Source organism: Maylandia zebra, linkage group LG1, assembly GCF_041146795.1.
Source record: "Maylandia zebra isolate NMK-2024a linkage group LG1, Mzebra_GT3a, whole genome shotgun sequence".
Taxonomy (NCBI): Eukaryota; Metazoa; Chordata; class Actinopteri; order Cichliformes; family Cichlidae; genus Maylandia; species Maylandia zebra.
Window position 1 is genome coordinate 18,486,906 of NC_135167.1, and position 22,486 is coordinate 18,509,391.

At 40.2% G+C, this 22,486-nt stretch overlaps 1 protein-coding gene and 1 long non-coding RNA gene across 3 annotated transcripts in view; one reads left to right on the forward strand and one right to left on the reverse strand.

Annotated features, from left to right (window-relative positions):
* Window positions 1-20,043, reverse strand: part of nedd4a (NEDD4 E3 ubiquitin protein ligase a) — a 41,570-nt gene extending 21,527 nt beyond the window's left edge. The window contains exons 1-5 of one of the 2 annotated variants that reach the window (XM_004543064.5): window positions 19,912-20,043; window positions 18,554-18,627; window positions 15,515-15,593; window positions 15,391-15,429; window positions 15,076-15,129 (exon numbers count right to left, since the gene is read on the reverse strand). In XM_004543064.5, coding sequence (XP_004543121.3) covers window positions 15,076-15,129; window positions 15,391-15,429; window positions 15,515-15,593; window positions 18,554-18,627; window positions 19,912-19,956 — 291 coding nt within the window. In that variant the 5' untranslated portion in view covers window positions 19,957-20,043. Of the gene's footprint in view, window positions 1-6,801; window positions 8,824-15,075; window positions 15,130-15,390; window positions 15,430-15,514; window positions 15,594-18,553; window positions 18,628-19,911 lie in introns of those variants that run through there. The other variant, XM_004543063.4, reaches the window with a different exon arrangement.
* Window positions 19,449-21,605, forward strand: LOC106676097 (uncharacterized). The gene is made up of 3 exons (XR_001342197.4): window positions 19,449-19,786; window positions 19,990-20,997; window positions 21,084-21,605. It is a non-coding gene; the product is annotated as an uncharacterized LOC106676097 (long non-coding RNA).
* Window positions 21,606-22,486: the final 881 nt, after the last annotated feature.

Genomic DNA, 22,486 nt, shown 5'->3' on the forward strand with positions numbered 1-22,486 from the left:
TAAGGTCTCGAAAGCAGAAGGCTGAGGCCAAGCACAGTGGGAGTCAGCACGTGTGACCAAAATTAACACCCATGGCAGGTCAAACTGTCTAACAGGGGTACAAAGTGTTTATGTGAACAAATTTAGATGGAGGCCTCCTTCATCGTGCCCTTGCACTTCTAATAGAGCAACTGAGAAAAGCATAAATCCAGATTAAAATAAACTCTGAGCAAGCTTTTCCAAAATTACAATGAACTGTCCTAAAAACAGCAGTCTCTGTTTTATGCAAGCGGTATTAAGACAAGCACACTTGTTATCGTTGCTGTTATACTGGCAGGCTTTGCATTTCCATTAAGAAACCGCCTGCTTTGCACAGTATTTCCTTCATGAGGTCTTCTAAGAATACTAAGGTTAAACGCACTGTCAGTCCTCTGTGTTTATTTACCCTCCACCATATTATGGAAGTCAGAAATAATTGTATTTATTTTGGGTTTGTTTACAATACTGAATGACTGGAGATTTAACATACAGTAAACAGAGCAGCTGTGGCTGTATATAGAACACTGTCTTTATTGTTTACAGTAGTTTATATTAACAGAGGGTACCCATATGGAAAATAATTAAAAACTATTATTAGCATTGTCTAACTGATACTATGACTTACTCATAAAAGTGGATTCCCCCACATTTCTCTCCTTTTTGTAATAGAAATCTGCTAAAGAATCCTATTTAATTAGTAAATCATAGTATAAGACATACAGGGCTCACATAAATAACTCATAGAGCTCTTTTTGATGAATAAAAGTAAGAATAAAAGTTAGATAAAGAAATGTTTCATTTCTTTTTAACGGAGACATTGCGCTTATAAAACATTGAGAGACGCTCTTAACTTAAATAGATTACTTCCAAACAGCAGACTCTTGGATTGCAATGTTAAAAGCAGAAGTACTAAAAATCCCAGTTCTTGGAGTGAAAATCCAGAAGCAAGTCAATCCACACAGACTCTCATATTAAAATACCCAATTTTAGCTATAGAAACTGTTTACAGCATGGTTGAAAACAAAGACATTGGTACTTATGGATAGTTTCTCCCTTTATTAATTATTTTTTAATGGAGTACTGTGTTGAGAGAAATATTAAAGCTTCCTTTCCAATTAGTTGTACTAACAGCTCATTTAAGAAATCTGTGCTCCAATTTTGGTGATTGAAATATTTTTTTATTTGTGTAATGCACTCAATAGGAGGTTTAATTCAATTCACTTTCAGTTATATTTATATAACGCCAAATCACATCAGTGGTCACCTCAAGTTGCTTTATATTGTAAGGTAAAGAACATTAACAATCATATGACCCCCTATGAGCAAGCGCTTTAGTGACAGTGGAAAGGAAAAATTCCCTTTTGACAGTACTACACCTCCAGCAGGACTAGGTCAGACAGGAGCGAATATCTGCCGTGACCGGTTGGGGTGAGAGGAGGAAGTCAGGACAAAGACACGGTGTGGTGTCTGTCTGACTTCAAAAATTAAACATATAGTTAAAATGTGGGCACCAAAACCAAACATCTTTTTTTAATATAGGCTGTGGCTCCATCCTGCTATATATATTACTGAGAACTTACAGTATATATTGCAGCTGAATCCATTTTTCTTAGCATCCCGTGCAAGCGGTTATTACTAAAAGCTAGCTAAGGATAAATTGGTTTTACCCAGAAACACAATCTCCAGAATGTCCAGATCAGGTGTTGTGTTTACATCAGCTGATCAAATCCACTGATCTCTCTGCCAAATAAATATTTAACTCAGCCACAAACCGTAGTGCATAAACAATTAAAGCTAACGGTTTGAAGTTGAGTAGGTCACGTCTATATCAGTAGCGAACAGATGATGGAGTGAAATCAGAGCCTCCTGGGTAAGGTGAGGCTAAAGATAACAAAGGGGAAATGCATGCTACGGACACGTGAAAAAAAACTGCCCAAGATAAAATGATAACGACAGATAAATGTCCATTCAGAGCATCCCTGCAGGCTCATGTGACACTGAATGCAGCTCAAGTTTAGCATATGGCATTAAGCAGTGCTGACCACAGACTGCATGAGGTTGCGGCAAACAGCTACAGACACATGTTGGTAGCCTCAGCGATATCCATCTTGGCTCTGCAACGAAAAGCTGCTTTTGACAGGTGGGCAGCAGCTTGTGAAAAATAAGCTTCTGAGGAGCTAATGTGGCGGTGGTAGCGTGGTGATGATGGATACTGAACTGAAAGCTGACACAGGTGTCAAAACAGCACTTCATTGCCATGACAAAGTTAAGGCAAGTTAAAACACATTATGTCTGACAGCCTAGATGTCATTTGTTATGCTCTTGGGGAATATGCAAACAAATTATTTAACTACAGGATGAAGAATGATGTCAAATATTTCCAACTACTGGCTGTAACCCAGTCTGTAAACCTTTTAAAGCACAGAAGTTGGGCTTTGTATAAATCATATGGGGTTAAAGGGCACTTTGCTGGGCTATCTCTCTAAATACACATTAGTTATTTTGCATGTTAACTCAGCAGCTCCACAAACCCACTTGTTTGTGTAGTGAGATACCCCTAAAACGTTTAATGCTCTATGAAACTGTAAATGCTTGTTATTTCGCTATATAAAATCATTGTTAACATTCATTTGATTCATGTCTTCACCTTGTTGTGCAACACATTCATACCTGGTTATTCATTAACTATGGTGATGACTCATCTGGTGACTTTGGGAGTGCGGCTAACCAGAGCAAAGGAAGTTTTCAAACACCACCACTGATATGAACCTACATGTTCAGCCGCACACAGCTTCTCTTTGTTTCTGGAGCAGTATTTAAAAGTTTTAGGTGATTGTCCACGTGCAGCTGAGAAAAACAAATTCTAAAAATATAAAAAAAAGGTCCAGAAATAGACAGATGCTAATTTGTCATATTGCAGTATTATTAAGTCTGCAACAGTTATATGTTTGTATTTTTGGAGTACATATGTTGGTTAGCAGTGCTGGTCTGTTTGTACTCAGGTGACCTATTTTTTTGAAGTGGCTATAAAAGGCAGTACAAAGTACAAATTTATACATGTTTGGGCAATAAAATCTGTAGCTGTTTTTAAACATTTCCACTACAGATGTGGGAGGATTATTCACGACCTGTATGGGTTTTATTATTGTCGCATCTTTTTCTTATAGTTACCTAAGATTATGATGCACAAGATCTTAGATAACCATTAGCACGACTCACAGCGTAGGTGGACATGACAATAAAAACAAAAGCGTGTAATACAAAAGACTTTCAAGAAGAACTTATAGTTACTGTGGTTTTGCATTTTAATTAGTTCATTTTTTGTTTTCACTTTATTTACAAGGTCTTGAATAATTAGGCCACATCTTATCTTTAAGACCTCATAGTACCATATCACCCCAACAACTTCGCTCTCAGACCACGGGCTTTCTTGTGGTCCCAAGAGTATTTAAAAGTAGAAGCCTTCAGCTTTCAGGTCTCTCTTCTTTGGAACCAGGTCCTCGCTGGGTGCTTCCCATGAGTGTTTCTTTTTCTCTGACCCTTTTTTCACTAACTGTGTTTACACACCTCTCTGCATTTAATTATTAGTTATTATTTATCTCTGGTTTTCTTCCACATTGTGTCTTTTGTCCTCTCTCCCTCCCCTCACCCCCAACGGGTCATACAGATGGCTGAGCCTGGTTCTACCAGAGGTTTCTTCCTGTTAAAAGGGAGTTTTTCTGTACCACTGTCGCCAAGTGCTTTCTCATAGATGATCGTTTGATTGTTGGGATTTTCTCTGTATTACTGTAGGGTCTTTACTCCACAATATAATAAGCACCTCGAGGCAACTGTAGCTGTGATTTGTCGCTATATAAATATTGAAAAAAAAAGGTTTTACTTTCTGGAGTTGGTTTGCTTGTTTTAATTTAGTTTTTATTAGTTTTATTATTGTTGGTGGCTATTTGTCAGGGATTAAACTGCAGTGGTTCAGAACATGTATTTCTTGCCTAGAAATCAAAACATAAACAGATATATGCACCAAAGCCTCTTCAACGCCACTTCACACCAAAGAGGTTCCCAGTTTGAACCTTCCTGATCAGATCGGGCTTTTCTCTTTGGAGCTTGTTCTCCTTATGTCTGGTGATCCTGAAATTGGCCAGATATCTGGTTATCTGTCTTGCCTTTGCAGCCCAGTGATGGATTAGCAACCTGTCCGGTGTGCTACAGCTGGGATAAGCTCCAGAACCCCCACAACCCCGGTTAAATGACACTCCAGTCGCACAGGCCTAGAAACCAGTCTATGTCTTCCTGGCAACCACAACCCCGACTATTTGGCGAATGGGTGCTGGAGGTTTCTAGCAGGTTTCTCGGTGAAACTGCACCACCAAAAACTGTTTGGCCACCTGTTTTTTGCACTGAAGACGCAGCCCGTTCTCACTCCCGAGGCGTAACATGTCGACGTTTTGTCACGTCCCGCGGCGTTCCTGAGGAACGCGAAAGGAGACCTTCGGCGTTCTTATGGTACGCGGCGGGTTATGGCTGGAATCCAGTGCAATGACGCTCCCGCGGTAATAGACGTTCCAGCCCTGTATTCCAGCCCTAAACCTAACCTTATCCCTAGCCCTGACCATAACCTTATTCCTGACCTTAACCAGGACTTTAACGATGTTAAATAGCGTGTTTCTAAGCGATTTGAAGAAAAAGAGCGAACATGTGTAGATTCAGTCCGGACGGTTCTCCTATTTCCTCTTTTTTCCGAGGTCGTCATTTAGGAACGTGGTGGGTAGCCGAAAACGTAATATGGTGACGATTTGTCACCTAGCGTAAAATATTATGCTTTGGGAGTGAGAACGTGTTGGAAGACGCTGACTCATCTGCAAACACCCGCCAACTACTCACTGAGGGGTGGGTATAAATGCATGATGCAAACTAGAAATAGAGATCATTCACCTTCAAAATAAAAGTGCATTTTGAAACATGCTGGTTGTACAATTAAGCAGAACTTTTACTTTTTCAAAGTAATCCGCTAGCGACCAAGGAAGTCAAAATGAGGCTTTCAGTGCATCAACCTCTTTGACACCAGTAACCATTTGCCAACTAGTCTGGGACTACACATTTTTCAATAGAAGACTAAGTTTACTAGTGGATTACTGAGCAGTCTCTAGGCCTGTGTGACTGAGGCCTAAGTTCTTAAGAAACTGGATTGGGGACAATATTGTTTTAGTGCAGTTGTTATTTATATGTCAGTTAACTAAATGGTTTTTTACAGCTAGTTTCAGTTTAGTTTTAACCACATTCACCTTGTGAGACTAAATGTGTATGACGTAGTTCAGTTTTTATTGTATGAAAATGTGTAGTTTTAATCTAGTTTTTTTTGTGTCAGTGTTTTTTTTAATTATTATATGGAGAACATATGTCAGAGGGAAGAAGTAAGAAAATCAGTGCAGGTATTACAATTAAAACACAGAACGTTTTGACTCACAGCAGAAAGGAGTTGACTCACAGTCTTGTCTACAGACTCATTAAACACATCCATCAAAGCCTTATTGGCAAGTTGTGAAACAATTTTTCCAAATTAACAACTTTCTCAATTTTTTTTCTTTTATTAGCAATTTTTTTTAGGAGTCAAATTTTTTATTTTTATTTTTAAAGATAATTTACAAGTTTTTCCATATTTATTATTTATAGTTAGGCATGAAGCATGTTTTGGGCCTTCTAGAGTGAAAGTATAACTGAGATTTACCTAAGCAAACGTAACTATTTTAAAAATAAATGGACTGACTAATTAGTGGAGGAAGCCGTCCTACTTGACATTCTGCTAAATGGAGGGGGGTAGGGGTGGAGACTGACACTTGATATTTCACAAACACTGGCTGGCAGTGGCACCAAGGAAAGCAACACACCACCAGTTTACTGGGAAAGGCTCACACTTTCATTCCGCCTACATTACATTAGCACCACACACATGCACGTCCACAGATGGCTGGTATGACTGCGCAGCGCTCTAGTATCATGCAGTTAAATTTGAATCAGTGCTACACACCAGTAGACTATCTGGAGTCAGGCAGAATATTTCAGAGGCACTTTATTTATATCAGCAAGGGGCACCACTTTTCCCACTGCTATAATTAGCCTGGGTAAATACTTAGGCCAATTACTCATAGTGCTAACAGAATAATAAAAAAGGAAACTATTCAAAAGATGAGTTCACACACCGACAGACACACAAACAGGTTGAAAGGGAACCTTTCCCTCTTATTCACTGATTTCTGGGAAACTAATAAGCAGATGGATTTACTGTAATGCAACCGAATACCTTTGAATGTTTGTCCACATTGGGCTTGTTAATTGCATGACTTAGCTGTAGCGATCTTCTCAGTTACTGAACGTCACTCTTTCTTGACCCGCAGTAAATTGAGTTTTAAGAATGTGAATGGCAGAGCTGTATATCTGTATATCTATATAGACATAAAATACACAGAACTATTTGAATGTTGAACTTTATGCATGGGAAAATTAAGCACAAAGTCAATATAAAATATAGTTGTTATTTGCATTACTTTACACAGTCCAGCTGTTATTTTAGTCCCGTGTACATGGCAGTTAAAGTCAGTGCATGTGGAATCTCCTGGAACCAGTTTAACAACATTTCAGTGAATCCACTTTGTTCTTTACCTTAACATGCTTTCCTGAGCCTTGCTGTGTCACATAAACTAAAAAAAAAATGCTTATTTGACAGCTGTTATCTTCTCTATACACTATGAGGTATAAGGCCTGGGACCTTCCATTTAAGAAACTTACCTCGGCACATTGACCTGAGCTTATGGGTGTATTATTCCATTTGTTGCCCGTGTTTATATCAGGAAGAGAGGTAGGCAACTTAGCCGGGCAGCAAGGAGACAAATGAATGTGCACATGTGGAGAGCAGGGGCTGCTGAGTTTGGGATTCGAAACGTGACATGAAATTCCAGTGTTGGCGTAAGGCACCTCGAGGGAAAAGCTCCTCTGTATGGCGTGATGACAGGGTTTTTCCTGGTGGCCTTTTCCTGATGAACAAGCTTTCAGGTTTTTCTCAGAAGGTTTAGTTGAGGAGAACAAACAAGCAGAGGTACTACGATAAAGTTTCTTGTGGCAGTCGTGATCACCCTCTGGGTGCTCTGCTGGGTAATGAGCCTCGGGATATTCCACATTGACTGTAGCTGTTGTTGTGGCTCCTTTTCCTGATATCATTGGTTTCTGGTGGGCAAAGCGCAGCAACAGGCTGCTGGAGTGACGATTTGATCTGTCTAGAGATGATGACACTTCCTTTATTTTGCTCATGTCCTCTGTTTTAGATTTTGGTTCGTCCTGTAAGGGAATATTAAACTGCACCATGTGTTTGGTGTCCCTGAACTCAGCTGAACAGCTTTCTTTTGGGAAGCGATGGCCGATTACTGCCGTGTTGGTGGACCCTTTGGAAGTCACCTCCTCATCTGTCAGTGAGTATCCATTAACAGAAGTCTGAAGAGATGACTGATTAGAGCCCTTCTCTATAGGGAGCGCAGGAAAAGCCACTGGACTTACTGGGGAAGCAGGTGGGGTGCTGCAGGGGCTCTTTGGGAATATAACTAAGGAGGAGCACCGCCTCAGGGGGACCTTGGACTTGCAGCAGTGTAGACTCCTCTCTTGGGTGGTCTTATGCTTTTCTGGTGCCTCTGGCTCGAAGATGCTGTTACTGCTACAGTAGCCGCCATCGCTGGCCATGCTGCTGCTGCACGAACCCCCGTCAGAACCCGCACACGCTCCTCCTCCTTCACCAGCTCCTGGTTCTCCATCCTCTACGCTGCCATCCACCTGTCCGCTGAGCTTTCCACAGGGCTGGAGTGAGATCTGTAGAATTCTCTTCTTATTACATCCTCCGGTGTTAACCCTGGGTATGAACACTGAAGAGTATTGATTATAAGCATAATCTGGTGACAGAGGAGTCACCTTCAAGTGGACAGAATTGTGCGCCAGACTCTCCGAGGGGCTTTGAGCTGACACACTGACTCCGCTTTCCTCACCATGGCTGCTGAGGCTTTCTGACAGAGGGTCCGTGCTGCTTCTCCTTGACGCAAAATGCAAGCGGAGCCGACGTGCCATTCGTTTAACTCTCTAATCCCTGCAGCGCCAGCGGGAGCTGCATGATCAAACTTGCTGGCTGGGAAAAGGAGAGCAAAGCAACTGCTCCAAACTCTGCTCTGTGATCACAATCATTAGGGACTGCGCATTGCCAAAATAGCTCTGGTGACAACCTACATTCCTCTCCAGGCGGACCATGGCTTTTAGTCAGGGGAGGTCAGTGGTTCTGTGTGGAGGCATGACCCAAACAGATGACCTTTGAAAACAGATTAATCTCACTGCTGAGCCCCCTTTAAAGACACGGCCGCGGAGCAGAAAGCAACACTGAGAGTTGAAGGAAAAAGCGGACCTGCTTCATAGCCTTAGCTCAGGGCTAGTTAACTGCACCCTCTGACAAATGTGTAACACCTCACATCTGCTGCTGCCACCTCACTCCTGTTTACTCCCTTGGGGAAAGAAAAAAACAACAACAACGCGGCAGTCGTCCACGCTGCATCTTCGACTAAAGCTCTGGTCAACTGTTACTTCTGCTTCAGGCCACTCACCCAAGACTTCACTTCCTGCTGCAGCTATGCTTCTTATGTTTCTGCTGCTCTGCGCCCCCACAAATATTTTTACCCACTGCTATTGAATTACAGGAAATCAAAGGGACTGACTTTCAACATAATTCTGCTTCAGAGTGAGGACTGGGTGACAAAGCTCAGCTAGCACACAATAAAAATGCCAAAGAAAATAAAAGAGCACCCAAACAAATAAAAACACTAATAAAAATGCTTTTTGATCCTCAGTGACTGAACAACCTGCTGCAAATCATCTGCTTTACTGCAGAAAATTCAACACGATAAGAGGGAGAAAGATTTGTGGGACCGCGGTGACGCGACACCAATCACTCAACACTTCATGTAACAGTCAGTACTCATCTGATTTCCTCTCAACGCCTGTTACTCTGATATTGCTCTGCCTCTAAATCGGTTTTAGCATAGTCTTTAATAGTAAGACGCCAGGCCAGGATAAAGCAATGATTCACCGGTGGACACTTCCTGCTGCGGTGGAAGTCATCACCTAAATTTTTAAGGAGCATGGCAAACTGCCAGAAAAAACCCATGATTGGCCATTAATCACTCATCCAGGCAAAAGCAGCTTTAACTGATGTTGACGGTATCTAGGCCATAAGACAAGGCTGGTGACGCACACCGCACGTTCATGTTAAGTCACAGCAAAGCTGCCTGGAAATAGGCACAAGAATTTGGCATGACAGCGAAGATCATGCTTTGCATTGAAGGATAAGTTATATATTTATTTAATAAAGTCTCCAGCGAAAGTGTCTGAGGTGAGGTCATCAATAAATTGGGTCAGTGGGGTGTGGCTAGAGTAGAGGCTGGGCATCTATTAAGGTGCAGCCCTAAAGAGTTTTGATGTTTTACGATCAAACAAATCAGCAGAAAATATGGCTGAACTGATAACGTTGTCCTAGAGGAACAAGGGGCACTGACTGACATCTGACTGGGGTGTCTGAGAGTTGGTGTGTGTAAATGTGTTTTATACAACTCATCACACATGAAGTAATCAAACTTTTAGAGAGCTGAGTAGCATTTCTCAGATCTCTGTCCAAGAAAATATTGACAGGCATTTTTAATCCATCCATGCATGCATTCTCTTCTGCTTATCAGGGTCACAGGGGGGCTGGAGCCTATCCCAGCTACCCATTTTTACGGTTAGAGAAATATCATAAAGGTGATCAAACATCTGCTGCCAGTGTCCAAAAGCCAAACAAGGCGAATGACCTCTTTAAAATCTCTCAGTGAGACATGCTTTTACAGGAGACTCTTTCCGGAGTAGTGTAAAGAGCTTGGAAAGAAAGCAACTGGACTTCTTTAAGTTTATTGAAGACTTATTTGGCACCTTTCTAAATTTTAATTTCAAGGACTCACACATGAATTCATATAATTAAGCACTTTCTAACTATCACACACTGTCTTTCTCTAATGGATTTTTCTGAAGAACTTTGGGGATCAAACCACTGACCTTCTTTTTATCAGATGACCCGAATGACTGAGCAACATGTCCTGTTTTGTTCACTTATACCATTTCTGATTTACTAGAATGTTTCTACTGATAAACTTACTGCAGACCAAGATATCAACAGCTACATGTTTGAAGCTAGCTTCCTGCTAATGTAATAGTGTAAGTAACTGCTACAGGTTCATTTTCCACACATGGAAGTTCACTGCAGGTTCCATTTAGGATTAGGCTTAATCCATGTATGAAAAAGCCACTGATGTAGTTTATCTTCACAGAAGAGATATATTTAGTGTACTATATAACAAATTTTAGTGATATATTAATACCTCCAGCTCCAGTCCCAGTCTGAGTATGTTTTTCTACCTGCCTGATTGGTTTGGATAAGTTTGGTTGCCTCTCAGCGTTTAGCTTTTTTTCCATAGTCTTTGTAAATGTTGTTTTGCTGTAGGCTACAAAGCAGCTACCATTGTATCACTTTCTTTTACCATTTGAATCGTGCCAATTAATTCAAGTGCAGGTAACCATAGCAACTTCTGCATTCATGCTGTCTCTGGAAGTGGGGAAGGGGCTGCTGCAAAGACACACTCATGTATTTTAAGCGAGAACTGTACAGCAGCATCTGATTTACTTTTTTATGGTTTTTGTGGGTGTGTCTAGCTGCCTCTGAGATAACTGGGAACTAGATATGACCACACTGCTGTTAGATTAGATTATGGGGGTCTGCTGGCATAGCCTGTAGAAGTGATTTACTAAAGAGTTTAACCCTGTGGAGTCTGACCTCTTGCTATCAGAATATGTAATTTTACTTTTTTTAATTGTTCTCAAGAGTCTGGGTAATCAAGGCTGTGTACTATCTAAAAATCTGGCCAAAAAAACAAAGTGTCCAAATATATGCATCCATCAAAGTTTCACATTTTGTTATAGTAAAAACTACTTTTGGTGGTGCTAGAGGACATGTCATAGTCCAAAGGAACAAAGATTTATGCTGTGGGAATAATAAATGTTTATTTATTAAACTCTCAAGAGGCTATAATTGAAAGTCTTAGCCAGAAGAATCTTATCATCCCAAGATGTGAAAGCTCACACTGTGGAAACACCATGTGGAAACAATAATCATCCAATCAACACATCTCGTATGAGACGACCAACAAAGCACGTTTCTTGCTGAGCTCTCGGTGTGCCAGAGCTGCGCGCACACACACACACACACACACACACACACACACACACACACACACACACACACACACACACACACACACACACACACACTTTCACAGCTCTGACACACCCTCCAAAATACTCCAACGTGTAACTGGAGCATGACAAGGCAGAACTGAGTGACTCACCCCCGTCTTTATTTTATCATGTGACTGGAAACCTGTGATGTAGTGACAGGTTCCAGAAACATTCAGCCATTTAGCTGCAAACGAAAGCTCGTGTGTTGACGTTTTTTTAATGATCTAGCGACTGACTGTACCTGAAAAGTCTGAGCAAAACCCGCTGAAACATGTTGAATGTTATGGTAACAAATTTATGATGTAGAAACTCCACGATTACAAAAAGCATCACAAGACTATTAACAGTGAGGTGATTCAGATTTCACAAGAGTTAGAAATGTGAATGTAATTATCATAAACTGATGGGACTGCTGGATGGCTGCCCAATGCTTGGCTTTTTATTGACTTGTAATTCCAAGAATCTACTTTGCCGCTTCCTGGTATTGTTGGGGACCAAACTTCACCAGTGATAAAAGTCTATGAAGCTGTATACAGCTCCAGTGGGAAAGGGGCAGGTGATTCACTGATTCTACAAACTGCAAGACATGTATCGCAGTTATAAGAAATGTAGCTTAGGACACTACAAAGAATGACAACTTCTTTTGTTTACTTTCCATTATAAAAGAAAGTTAGTTATGAATGAAATATTAAATATGGAGCAGCAAAACAATCAAGAAAACAATCCAAAGCTTCCAATAAAAAAACCTGTATGAGCTTTGGAAAACCTGTTTTCCCCCAAGTGATTGCTGGAAATTGCTGGCAGCCAGTAGATGAAATTGGTCCCAAAGAGGTACATGCAGTGCTGCACATAGGAACTCCTTGCAGTTGCTTTGCTCACTAGCAGATTGCCACAGTTGCCACATGTAGTTTGCATGGACTTGCAAAAAAATTGCAGACTGCTCGCCGAGCGGTAGTAAAACTGTGAAAAGTGAGACGCAAACTAAAAAATGGAGACTGTTTGACTTCAAAGTAAAAGCTGGTCGCTCGTCAACCAGTCTCTAGGACTAAGCACTAGTAGATGTTTTTATCATTATCATTTTCTAGCCTGCTTTGTGGACACAAGTGTAGTTGGTGCTTTTTTTTAGCGGAGGATCAATGCAAATTGAACAAGAGCAGCTCAAGACAAATATCTACACCAAGTCTCTGAATCCAGATTAGTCTCTGATACAATCTTGAGAACATCAACAATGTCTTCTGATATTTATTATTTCAACTTATAGACATATTATTGCTGTTTCTTGAAGGAGACAACAAGGAGAGCGACTCCAAAAGTTAATCAATTCCTACCTCTGGCAACACTTTTATAAATATGTTCATACTTTTTAAAATAATCGTAAAACCAAACCGTAAAACCAAAGCTTACCGTGGCAGATGCATAAAAGGAAACACAGGAGTTTTATTCAACGTGAAGCTAATTTGTAATACGCATGCACATCTCTCTGGTGCATGAATATAAGAGTGATAAAGAGAGTTTTCAGTTCATTTCTGCCTCTGTGAGTTGAAGTGATATTTAGTACAGTCACATAAGGACTTCTGAGCATCCATGTTGGTTCACTGCTTGACCGTGTTGACTTTGCATACAGTTACAGACTGTTAGCTGCGAAACTCAGAAGTGGTCGTGTCACTAGAGTCCGCCTGTTCGTGCGTACCTGCTTTGTATCAGCCCAGAATGAAACTGGGTCAGCAGCTTATCACATGTCCCCCTACATTTAGGCTACATCCTAAAACCTTTAACATCACTTTGCGCCAATTGTGTGATCAATAAGGAAACACTAGACGCAGGCATCGATATTCTCTTCAGTCTCCTATTCAAACTATTCAGCTGCATCCTCTCCATGCCCTTAAGATTTGCCCCTATTTACAGTCATGAATAATAAGGTATCCCAGTTTCCAACAGTACTTCAAGTGTCATGGCAAAATAAGGGCCTCTGTGTATTTGACAGGCAGACAAAGCACAGTTAACCTTGTAATGACTGGGGCATACCCTCCTCCATACAAATATGAAACATACTGTACCATTTTACGACATGCAACGGCTTCTTTGCACAGCAATAAATTTTCTTAGTCAATAAATGGGCAAAACTGAGTTGTGCAGTGTGAAAGCTGATCATTTTTTATATTCAATTTATTTAAGACGACCTTATAAAAAACCCTGCAAAAGTATTGCCTACTTTAATCAAGTTTGTTACTCTTGTGTTCTTAGAATAAATTACAAATATTTTCCTTATTATAAGATATAATTAAAAAAAAAAGTCTACTGAGCTAGTAGATCTGATCTTAATTTCAGTGGAAAATAAGGCTTTATAAGTTGCAATTTAAGACCATAAACATGATCTAAAAGTGACCTTAGGCTCCAGCAACTAGCAATTTAAGCCTATTTTACTTCTGCTGGTCAGACAGGAAATGTATATGTGCTATCTTGGGATTTGTAAATGTGTTGAACCATTACTCGAAGTTATCACTTTCTGCAGACTGGAGCCTGGTTCAAGTGTGCAGAGCATGAAAGTAAGTAAAGTAAATGCTCATTATAGGCTCAGATCGTGGTTGGACTCAGATCTAGTGGACAATGCCAAATGACAAAAACGCACTGAAGCAGATAAACTGGGAATATTACTGTTATGTTAGCACTTAATGTGATAAAATGCAGAATATATTTGCAGTAAAAAACTTTTGTTTCATTCATTGTCTGTCTTCAAATCTCATATCTGCTGACTCTCATTCACATATAAAATAAAAATGTAGTATATAATGCCACCATCTCATCTACAACCTCATTTGACTTGACCAAACACACACATATACAGATCACAGTAGGAGGTCTGTATTTGTTAGGCAAATCTGGGGAATTAAAAAAAATTTAACTAATTAATAATGTGTTAGAGACCCAGTTTACTCTTAAATGTTACCCTGATCAGTCTGTCCCATTCTAACAGGAATTATTGGGGCGCCTGTTTAGCCTACTCCACTGCTCCACATTACACTTTAGCTCTACAATATTTGACCAGCTTTGCATTTAGACAATCCAACCACAACTAAAGAGCATAATCCCAGTACCTTTAGTAATTAAATCCCCTCCAGATATCACATTTCACGTGGATTTTACACTGTGTGTGGAAATACTGACGATAAAGATCTGCTGCTGATCTGCTCACTTATTTTCACTTATTCACATTTGTTTTCACATTTGCACTGACACACACACACACATGGAAACCCATGCCCAAAAGCTCCTGGCAGACAATTTTTGTGCTGATGTTAATCCCAGAGGCGGTTTGAAGGTCTGCCAGGTTTTACACAGTCAGCGACTGCACTCTATAACTTTACGTGGTATGACACTTTGGTGGTTGACTTGCTGTAGTACCTAAAGTTTGCAGTAGCATAGCTTATAACGTATAGCTTGGTTGTGAATATCTCGGAGGGAGGACACTTCACCAACTGACTTGTTGCAATGCTGGCATCTAATTACAGTTTCACAAATTCAGCGAGCGCATCGGAACAACCCATTCCTTCACAAATGTTTATAAAGGCAGACTGCACATCTAGGTGCTTGATTTTATACACCTGTGGTAATGTGACTAAAAGCACCTGAATTCAAAGAATAAGATTTGTCGCCCAATGCAGTTTAGTGTAGATCATATACAGAAACAAAAATAAATAATTAAAACTAACTCACCAGCCGGTTCTCATCAAACACCTCAAACAGCAGACGATGCTTCTTGGGATCAACCTGAAACACGACAGACACTTTAAAGTCAAAGCTGCTTAATCGACCAGTACAATAACCAAGATGCGTGGACAACACTGCCAGAGTAATTCAAGCGTCACATGTTATGGCTACATTTGATTTAAATCTGATTTTGGAATCATGTTTTTCTAAGTAAGCATTGATTTGACTGATATCGCATCAGAGTACATTCGTTTTATAAAAAAACAAAAAAACATTACATGCATTTTAAAATGTGCTTAATGTGAATCACATTTCACTTACTCTGAAAAAAAATTCTTCATTCCACTTGGGGTCCAGTGTCTTCGGGTCAAATGAAAAGAGAAAAGAATAAAATAAATCAACGAGATATGAGCACGACTTCAAAAGCAGGTGTTCACGCATTTACCTTTTTGATGGTTTTGGTCTGAAGGCTTGCGATTTCTCCAGTGACAGGATCATACAGGGACAGTCTGGTATAGGGATCACTGCAAAGGAAAAACAGAGACTCACTAAGTCATTGGTCTATACAGATTCAAACAGTTATGATCTGCTTCCTGCCCTCAGCGGTTTATTCAAAACACTTAATATCAGCCTCTACCTTCAGAACGTAAGAAACATTAACGAAATTGTTCCAGCTTGACATGCTCATAATTGCAGTTTCTAATTTATTATAATTCTAGGAACTGTGCATAGAAACCACATCCATCAAAGAAACTGTATTATTCATTGCTCTCTCTTAACAAAGCATTAGTGATGCATTAAATGACGAGCGCTCCACTAGAGCGGTACTAATAGAGCAATTTTGGCCATTACGCGAACAATTAAACACGAAATGGACATAAAGACAGAAGAGTCCCAAAACAACCAACAAAATCAACAGAAGCTCTCAATTATGCGTCTTTGCTTTGTATGCCGTGCTATGTGGAAGTTAGGGGAATTATTTTCAACTTTAAAAAACTAAAAGTGGGGGTAAGGTATGAGTGAAAAGTGTTGTAGACACACTGGTTTGTGGTTCTTTGGAGGGAGTCCCAGAGTTACAACAGTACAACAAATCCCCATAAAAACCCTGAATGAGGGGTGGAAATAAGAAGGGTAGCCAGCTGTATCTAAATATTTGAGGAATGTTAACCATCAGAAAACAGAGTTTAACACTTTAAGACCTAGCATAGAACCAAGTCCGCCAGAGCTTATATTATATTTTTACATGTTGTAGTGCCATTTTTGGGAGCATTTTAAGTTGATATACATCAATACAAGCATTATAGCCCAAATTTGAATAATATGTATGCATTAAGTTCATAGTAATTACATAAATTGCAAAAAATGCAATAAACTACAAAAAAAATTGAAAATCGTTTTTCTTTAACATATATTTCTAGTTAGAGAAATTTAAGAGGTTTATCCCTCAAAACTGTAAATACAAAAAAGTTGCACAAAATAGTTTCCCACCACAGGAATTTTATTTTAAGTGTCTTCATAGTTTTATTTTTGAAATACACCAATTTTTATATACTGCAGGAAAAACGAAAATAAATATTATAATGGAAATTTGCAAAAAAACCAGCATATGCATCAAAATAAACTATTTCCAGCAGTGCAATATGAGTCCTAAGCATCCCAGAAACAACACAGAAAGTCATAAAGTCAAACATAACTTTTAAAAGCACAAGTATAGGCTCATAAGGCCCTGATGGTAAAAAACTACATTTCCGCAAAATAATGTCACTTCCGGTTTTGGGCAGGTCATGGCGGACATGCGATAGTTCGCGCCGATGGACGTAGGAAGTGTTACAAACAGCTGATCGGATTGGCAAAGCGTGTTTCTGGAATATTATGTTTTTGTTGCTGCAAGTGCTTTTTATGCAGTTTTTGCAAAGCTATATGTGGAAGGAAACTGTGACCGAGGACAAGCTGATGGCATAAGAAGTACAACTCCTCCGGTTTCATATGCAAAAAAAATTTATTGCGCTAGCTTACATGGTTGCAGTGCTACCGGGATTTAAAAATAGTTATGCAAAATGGAGCGTGCCCGCTCCGACCGGCTTTAAAGGGTTAACTAAAGCTTTTCTGCAAATGACACAGAACAAAGTCCTTCTGTTTTTTGGAACAAATGGAGGATTTAATATGAATCAGTGATTCACAAATTCTAGTAAGCTCTGATTGTAATGTAAAGAGGAAACAGACAGGAACAAAGTGCCCCCTGTGCTCTGGAAGTTGGTGACTTAAGATTTCTTTCAAATCTGCTGTGAACATTTTTAATAATCATCAATTTATTTAAATAAATGATCACAAAGAAATTGTATGGTTGTCAAGTTGTTAGGTGTGGCTGTGTGCAGGCAGGAATAGGACCCAAGGTGCAGACTCCGGAGACGGACGTGAACTCAAAAAGGCTTTAATTAGGTACTCAAAAATATAACATAACTGAAAAAACTCAAAACAAACTTAAACTGGAGAAATGACAGAACACACAGCTAAGAAAACGGTAGATCGCGACACGGACACAGAGAAACACTGGGCTTAAATACACAGAGGGAGCAATCAGGGAATGGGTAACAGGAGGGAAACACAGCTGGGACAAATCAGGACTGACGAGACAAAAGGAAGCGTAAACTGAACACACTAAGACAGAGACCTTCAAAGTAAAACAGGAAACACATAACAGACTCACATGCAGGCACTACAGAGGGAACAGAGACGTGGGATCAGGGCAGACACAAACACTGACTGAACACGGGGATATAGGAACTTAAGATACACATAGACGCGAACTAGACAAGGGGATGCAGGTGATAGGGGAGACAGAGCAACTAAAGAAGACAGAGACATAAGCCATAAGACAGAACTCAAAGAAACCAAAAACTAGGAAGTATAAATAATATCAAAAACTCAAAAACCCTGGGTCGACGACCCAGGCATCCTAACACAAGTAGCACATGTTGCTTTTCTCTTTAGATGTCCTGCAATGCTGCACATTAAATATGTTTGTATTTTGAATCGCTGATAAAACTAAATGAGAAATGCCAAAGAATCACACTGAGGTTTGGGGAAATTTATTTAGAAGATAAAAAACATTAGTCATATATTTCTAAAACAGTGGATTAGTCTAATCAATCAAACTGGAGAACAACCTGTAACTCTTCTGATTTTAAAGGTTCAGGCTTCTAATTCTGCTACAAGTGTGTGTGATTTTTTAAAGTTTACGACAGTTGATAATCCTATTTCTAATTTCATAAAGGAAGAGCTCTGAAGGTCATGTGGTATGTGGTTAGATTGCAAAACACATTAGTGACAATGCCCTGACCCCTGAGTCTCAGACTTTTCCAACACTTCCTGTGTTGGAAAACAGTGGCTGTATTAAGAATGCCCACTTAAGGCACAGGTGAAATTATGTTGTTGTTGTTTGAGCAAACTGGCATGAAAAACAGACCATGTTCCTTCAGCTTACCTGGCTCCAAGAATATCCTTTTTGGCCAGTCCAATTCCAGCAATGACTTTCACCTTCAGGATTCTGTTATCCTCCTGAATCAACAAAATAAAATAAAACAAGTCTATTTACAGTACAGTAAGATACAAATAGGGACAGAGACTGCATACAGCCTATAGCTTTGACTTCTGCTGCACATATGTACACACACAGGCAATATTACTCAGTAATCATAGTTTTCTGACTTTTTATTTATTTTTAACTTGTGTCTTGTTTGCACACTGTGGGTCGAGAGTGTAATGATATTACACTCCTGTGCGTGTCCTGTAAACATGGCAGAACTGACTTTAACTTCAGTCCAGTCCAGAGTTATCCTAAACTGGATAAGCAGAAGAAAACAAATGGATGGATGCATGGATGGATGAGGACAAGCATGAGACGACTTAGGTGTATTTGATTATTAAGACTGAGCTATCTGTGTCGCTGAGTCAAGAGTTTGGATTGTAACACTGGACCTAAACTTCTTAAATCTTCCACCTGCCCAGTTTATAATAACTCTAAAACTAATGAACACTAAACTGACACTCACCTTTTCATACAACACAAACTAAACAGAAAACCCACAAAAAGCACTCTTATTATAGCTTCATAATATAGTAATAATCTGCGCATGGGCAGTCTACTGTATACCGATGACTTGTATGACAACAGGTGTCCAATAAGTGATAAAAGGCAATAATAAGAGTGTACCAGCACTGATGCAGTGTGGCTTCAGTCTGATCGTTACCACATGCATGCACGCACACAGCTCGCCGTGCAAGCACGCATGCAGTGGTCTCAGGGTGATGTAACATCCTCACAACACTTGGCTCTTGTGCCCCATTTTTACCGTAAAATCAGTGAATCATCGGGAGATTTCGCAACCTGTCACACTGACCCGAGCTCCTTACTCTGCATTCCCCGTTTTGCTTTCTTGTCCTTCTCTGAATCTTTTCACAGACATCTGCTGCTTCGGTAGAGCTCAGTTTTGTTTGTTTGTTTGTTTTGTTTTGTTTATCTTGAGCAAACACAAAAGGCGTTGACAGCCCAGGAGACGACGGGTTTCCTGCCCACGAAAAACAAAAGCTCTATTATTTTCAAGGCTCCTCTAACACTGCCTGGCAGTAGTTGGGAGATTTTCAAACTACATCGATTGTCTGCTAATAGGTAACACATTTATCTGGCGGAGACGAAACTCCGAAGCGAACAGACGCGGTAAGTTAGGGAGAGTTAGCTCGCTAACTCGACGCTCCGGTTAGTTTCTAGGTTAGCTGCCGTTGGTTAGCTGGCTAACGACAGCGGCCTCGTTTATAAACCCCCCCCCCCCCCCCCAAGTTTACCTCATCTGTCTGAAGTCCTGAGATCTGTGAAGAAACTGAAGCCATAATAGTATCCTCGCCCTTCTTCCTCCCACACAGCGACAAGAAGAGGAAGAAGAAGAAGGAGGTGGCGGTGCGACAGTCAGTGCTCCGCAAAGGTGTGCTTTTCCACTCCGCTGTAAGTGAGGTACTCCCTCCGTGTGTTTACCCTGCTGGATGGCGTGAAACTAACCTACTGATAAAGCTGTGACACCTTCGTCACTCTGTATCCATCCTCCTCCTCCGCCTTCTATTCCTCCTCCTCCTCATGCTTCCTCTTTCTCTCTGGGTCCCCCTGTCACAGCCTGAGGAAACCCAGAGGGAGCTTCCTAGAGATCGATGTAATGTCACAGTGCGTGCGTTATCTAAAAGAAACCATACATGTTTATTACAACGTAAATGAGACAGGCATTAAACAGGTTGGTCGCACTGATAGAGAGTAAAAAGCACATATTTGAGTGTTATGAAACAAAGATAATATATTCAGTTAACCCGATTAAAAAAAAATTAGTTTAGTTTTGAGTTTAGTTTTTTCCCAAGGGTTTCCACTTCCCCATTTCAGTTTGAAAAGTTTAACTTTAGTTTCGTTTTAAAGCCCTACTTTCTCTGACAGTACTATCTGAACACTCTTAGGCAAGCTTTGTTGTAATTTCTTTAAGTAGTCTTCAGGAAGCACGTTGAGCTACTGTTGTGATTTGGCGCATTTCTGTACCATACAAAAAGACTGATATGTATTGGTGTAATTGCGCTTCTTTTGATTGTGATTAAACTTCTTTACACTGACAGAAAGATGATTTCACTGGTCAGTGCTGTAGACAGTCACTGTTGTACCTCTATCCTGACCTCCTCCATACACATTAACAACAGTTCGAACCAAAAACTTTGCATTTATCACTCTGTAAGAAGTGTTTCTGTCATGGTCCGGGTGAATACGGGGTGTTTCCACTCTGCTGGGCTCCACCTTCAGACGGAGACTCCAATCAGCTTCCACACCTGGTTCCAATCAAGTCACCTGCATATAAGACCAGCGTTCACGACAGACCCCTGCCAGATCTTCTGCTAACACATGTTAGTGCTAGGCCGCCAAGCCCTTGCGAGAACTCTGGATTACTGTTTTTTCTCCTCACCGTGTTTTCTTTCCTTTTTCGCCATAGGACCCATCTGCCTGCCTCCCTGCTCAGCTCCCCACTCCAAGCCTATTCTGGATCTGCTTTGGACACTCCTCACCCGGCACCCCCTGGACACTCCCTCCTCGATTGACACCCCAAATCTGCAACGCTGACTTCACATCTCCCTCCAAGCCGCTGACCCCTTTCTCCATTCCCCGGATCCCTCTGTGGAATCCAGCCCTCAGAGTTTCTCGTTCACAGTCTTGCCTCACAGTTTTCCGCTCATAGCTTTCACAGTTCATAGCATGCATAGGTTATAGCATTCTTAGTTTTCTGTTTTGTAACTTCGCTCAGCTCTGTAAATAAACTCTGTGCTCACGCCCGTTTTGCCTCCCTCTGTGTCTGCATTTGAGTCCACACCCACTGCCTGGCCCTCTCGGCCGTAACAGTTTCCACAAGGACAGGGCTTTTACATAATGTCCACCTGCTGTGAGATAACATTTTAAGCCTGACACTTCTTGTTTTGTCCTACATATGTCCAGCTTTCTCCATTTTTTAAGGACAAAATGCACACCATGCCAAGATATGAAGCTTTCAGCTAATAGATCTTTGGGATTCACCTTGTTGGTAAAAAAACAAACAAACAAAAAACAAACAAACTATTTTTTTATCTGTCAAACGGTGTGATTTTTCTTTGATTCAACTACAGAAATGGAAACAAATGATGTGTTTTGTGATAAGGTGCTTATAACAAAGTGCCTAAAGATAGAATTTTAAATTTATTCTTTGCTAAATTGTCTGTTATGTCTAGACACAACATTTTTTTTAATGTCAGAATGATTCATAGGTTACTGTTAAGTGGCTTAACAAACAATAACGGCAACAACAAACATTCCTCTACAATTTATCAGGTACAAGGACCGCACCGGAAGTGAGTGAAAAAGCAGCCAATTTCCAAAAAAAAGCTCCAAAAAGCCTGAGAGCACCTTAAAATAATTCCAAGAAAGTTGATGTGGTGCAAGACCTTTCCACAGTATTGTACTGTAGTTCTAGATTTTAGTTTAGGTGTAGTTACCTATAACACTTATACAACACCAATAAAACTCCAATACAAATACAAATGCACGTGAACGCAATTATAAAAGCATAAACTGTAAGATCAGCGACACTGCTTAAGATTATAACATCACAATAAAGGAAATTTACAGATGAAGAGGTGGAAGGAGTAATCTGTTAGACACCCATGGAAAAATACTACAAGAGTGGTGACTCGGTGTCACATGGCATGTTGAGCTGCTCTGCATTTTTATCCGATTCTTCCCAAATTATTTTGACAGTGTCTCACATGTTTATAGGGCTGTTAAACTAATTTTAGTGCAGGAGTTATATGGCGTCAAATTTGATCAATTGTAAAATACATAATTAAAAAAAACAGCTTTTCACTTCTT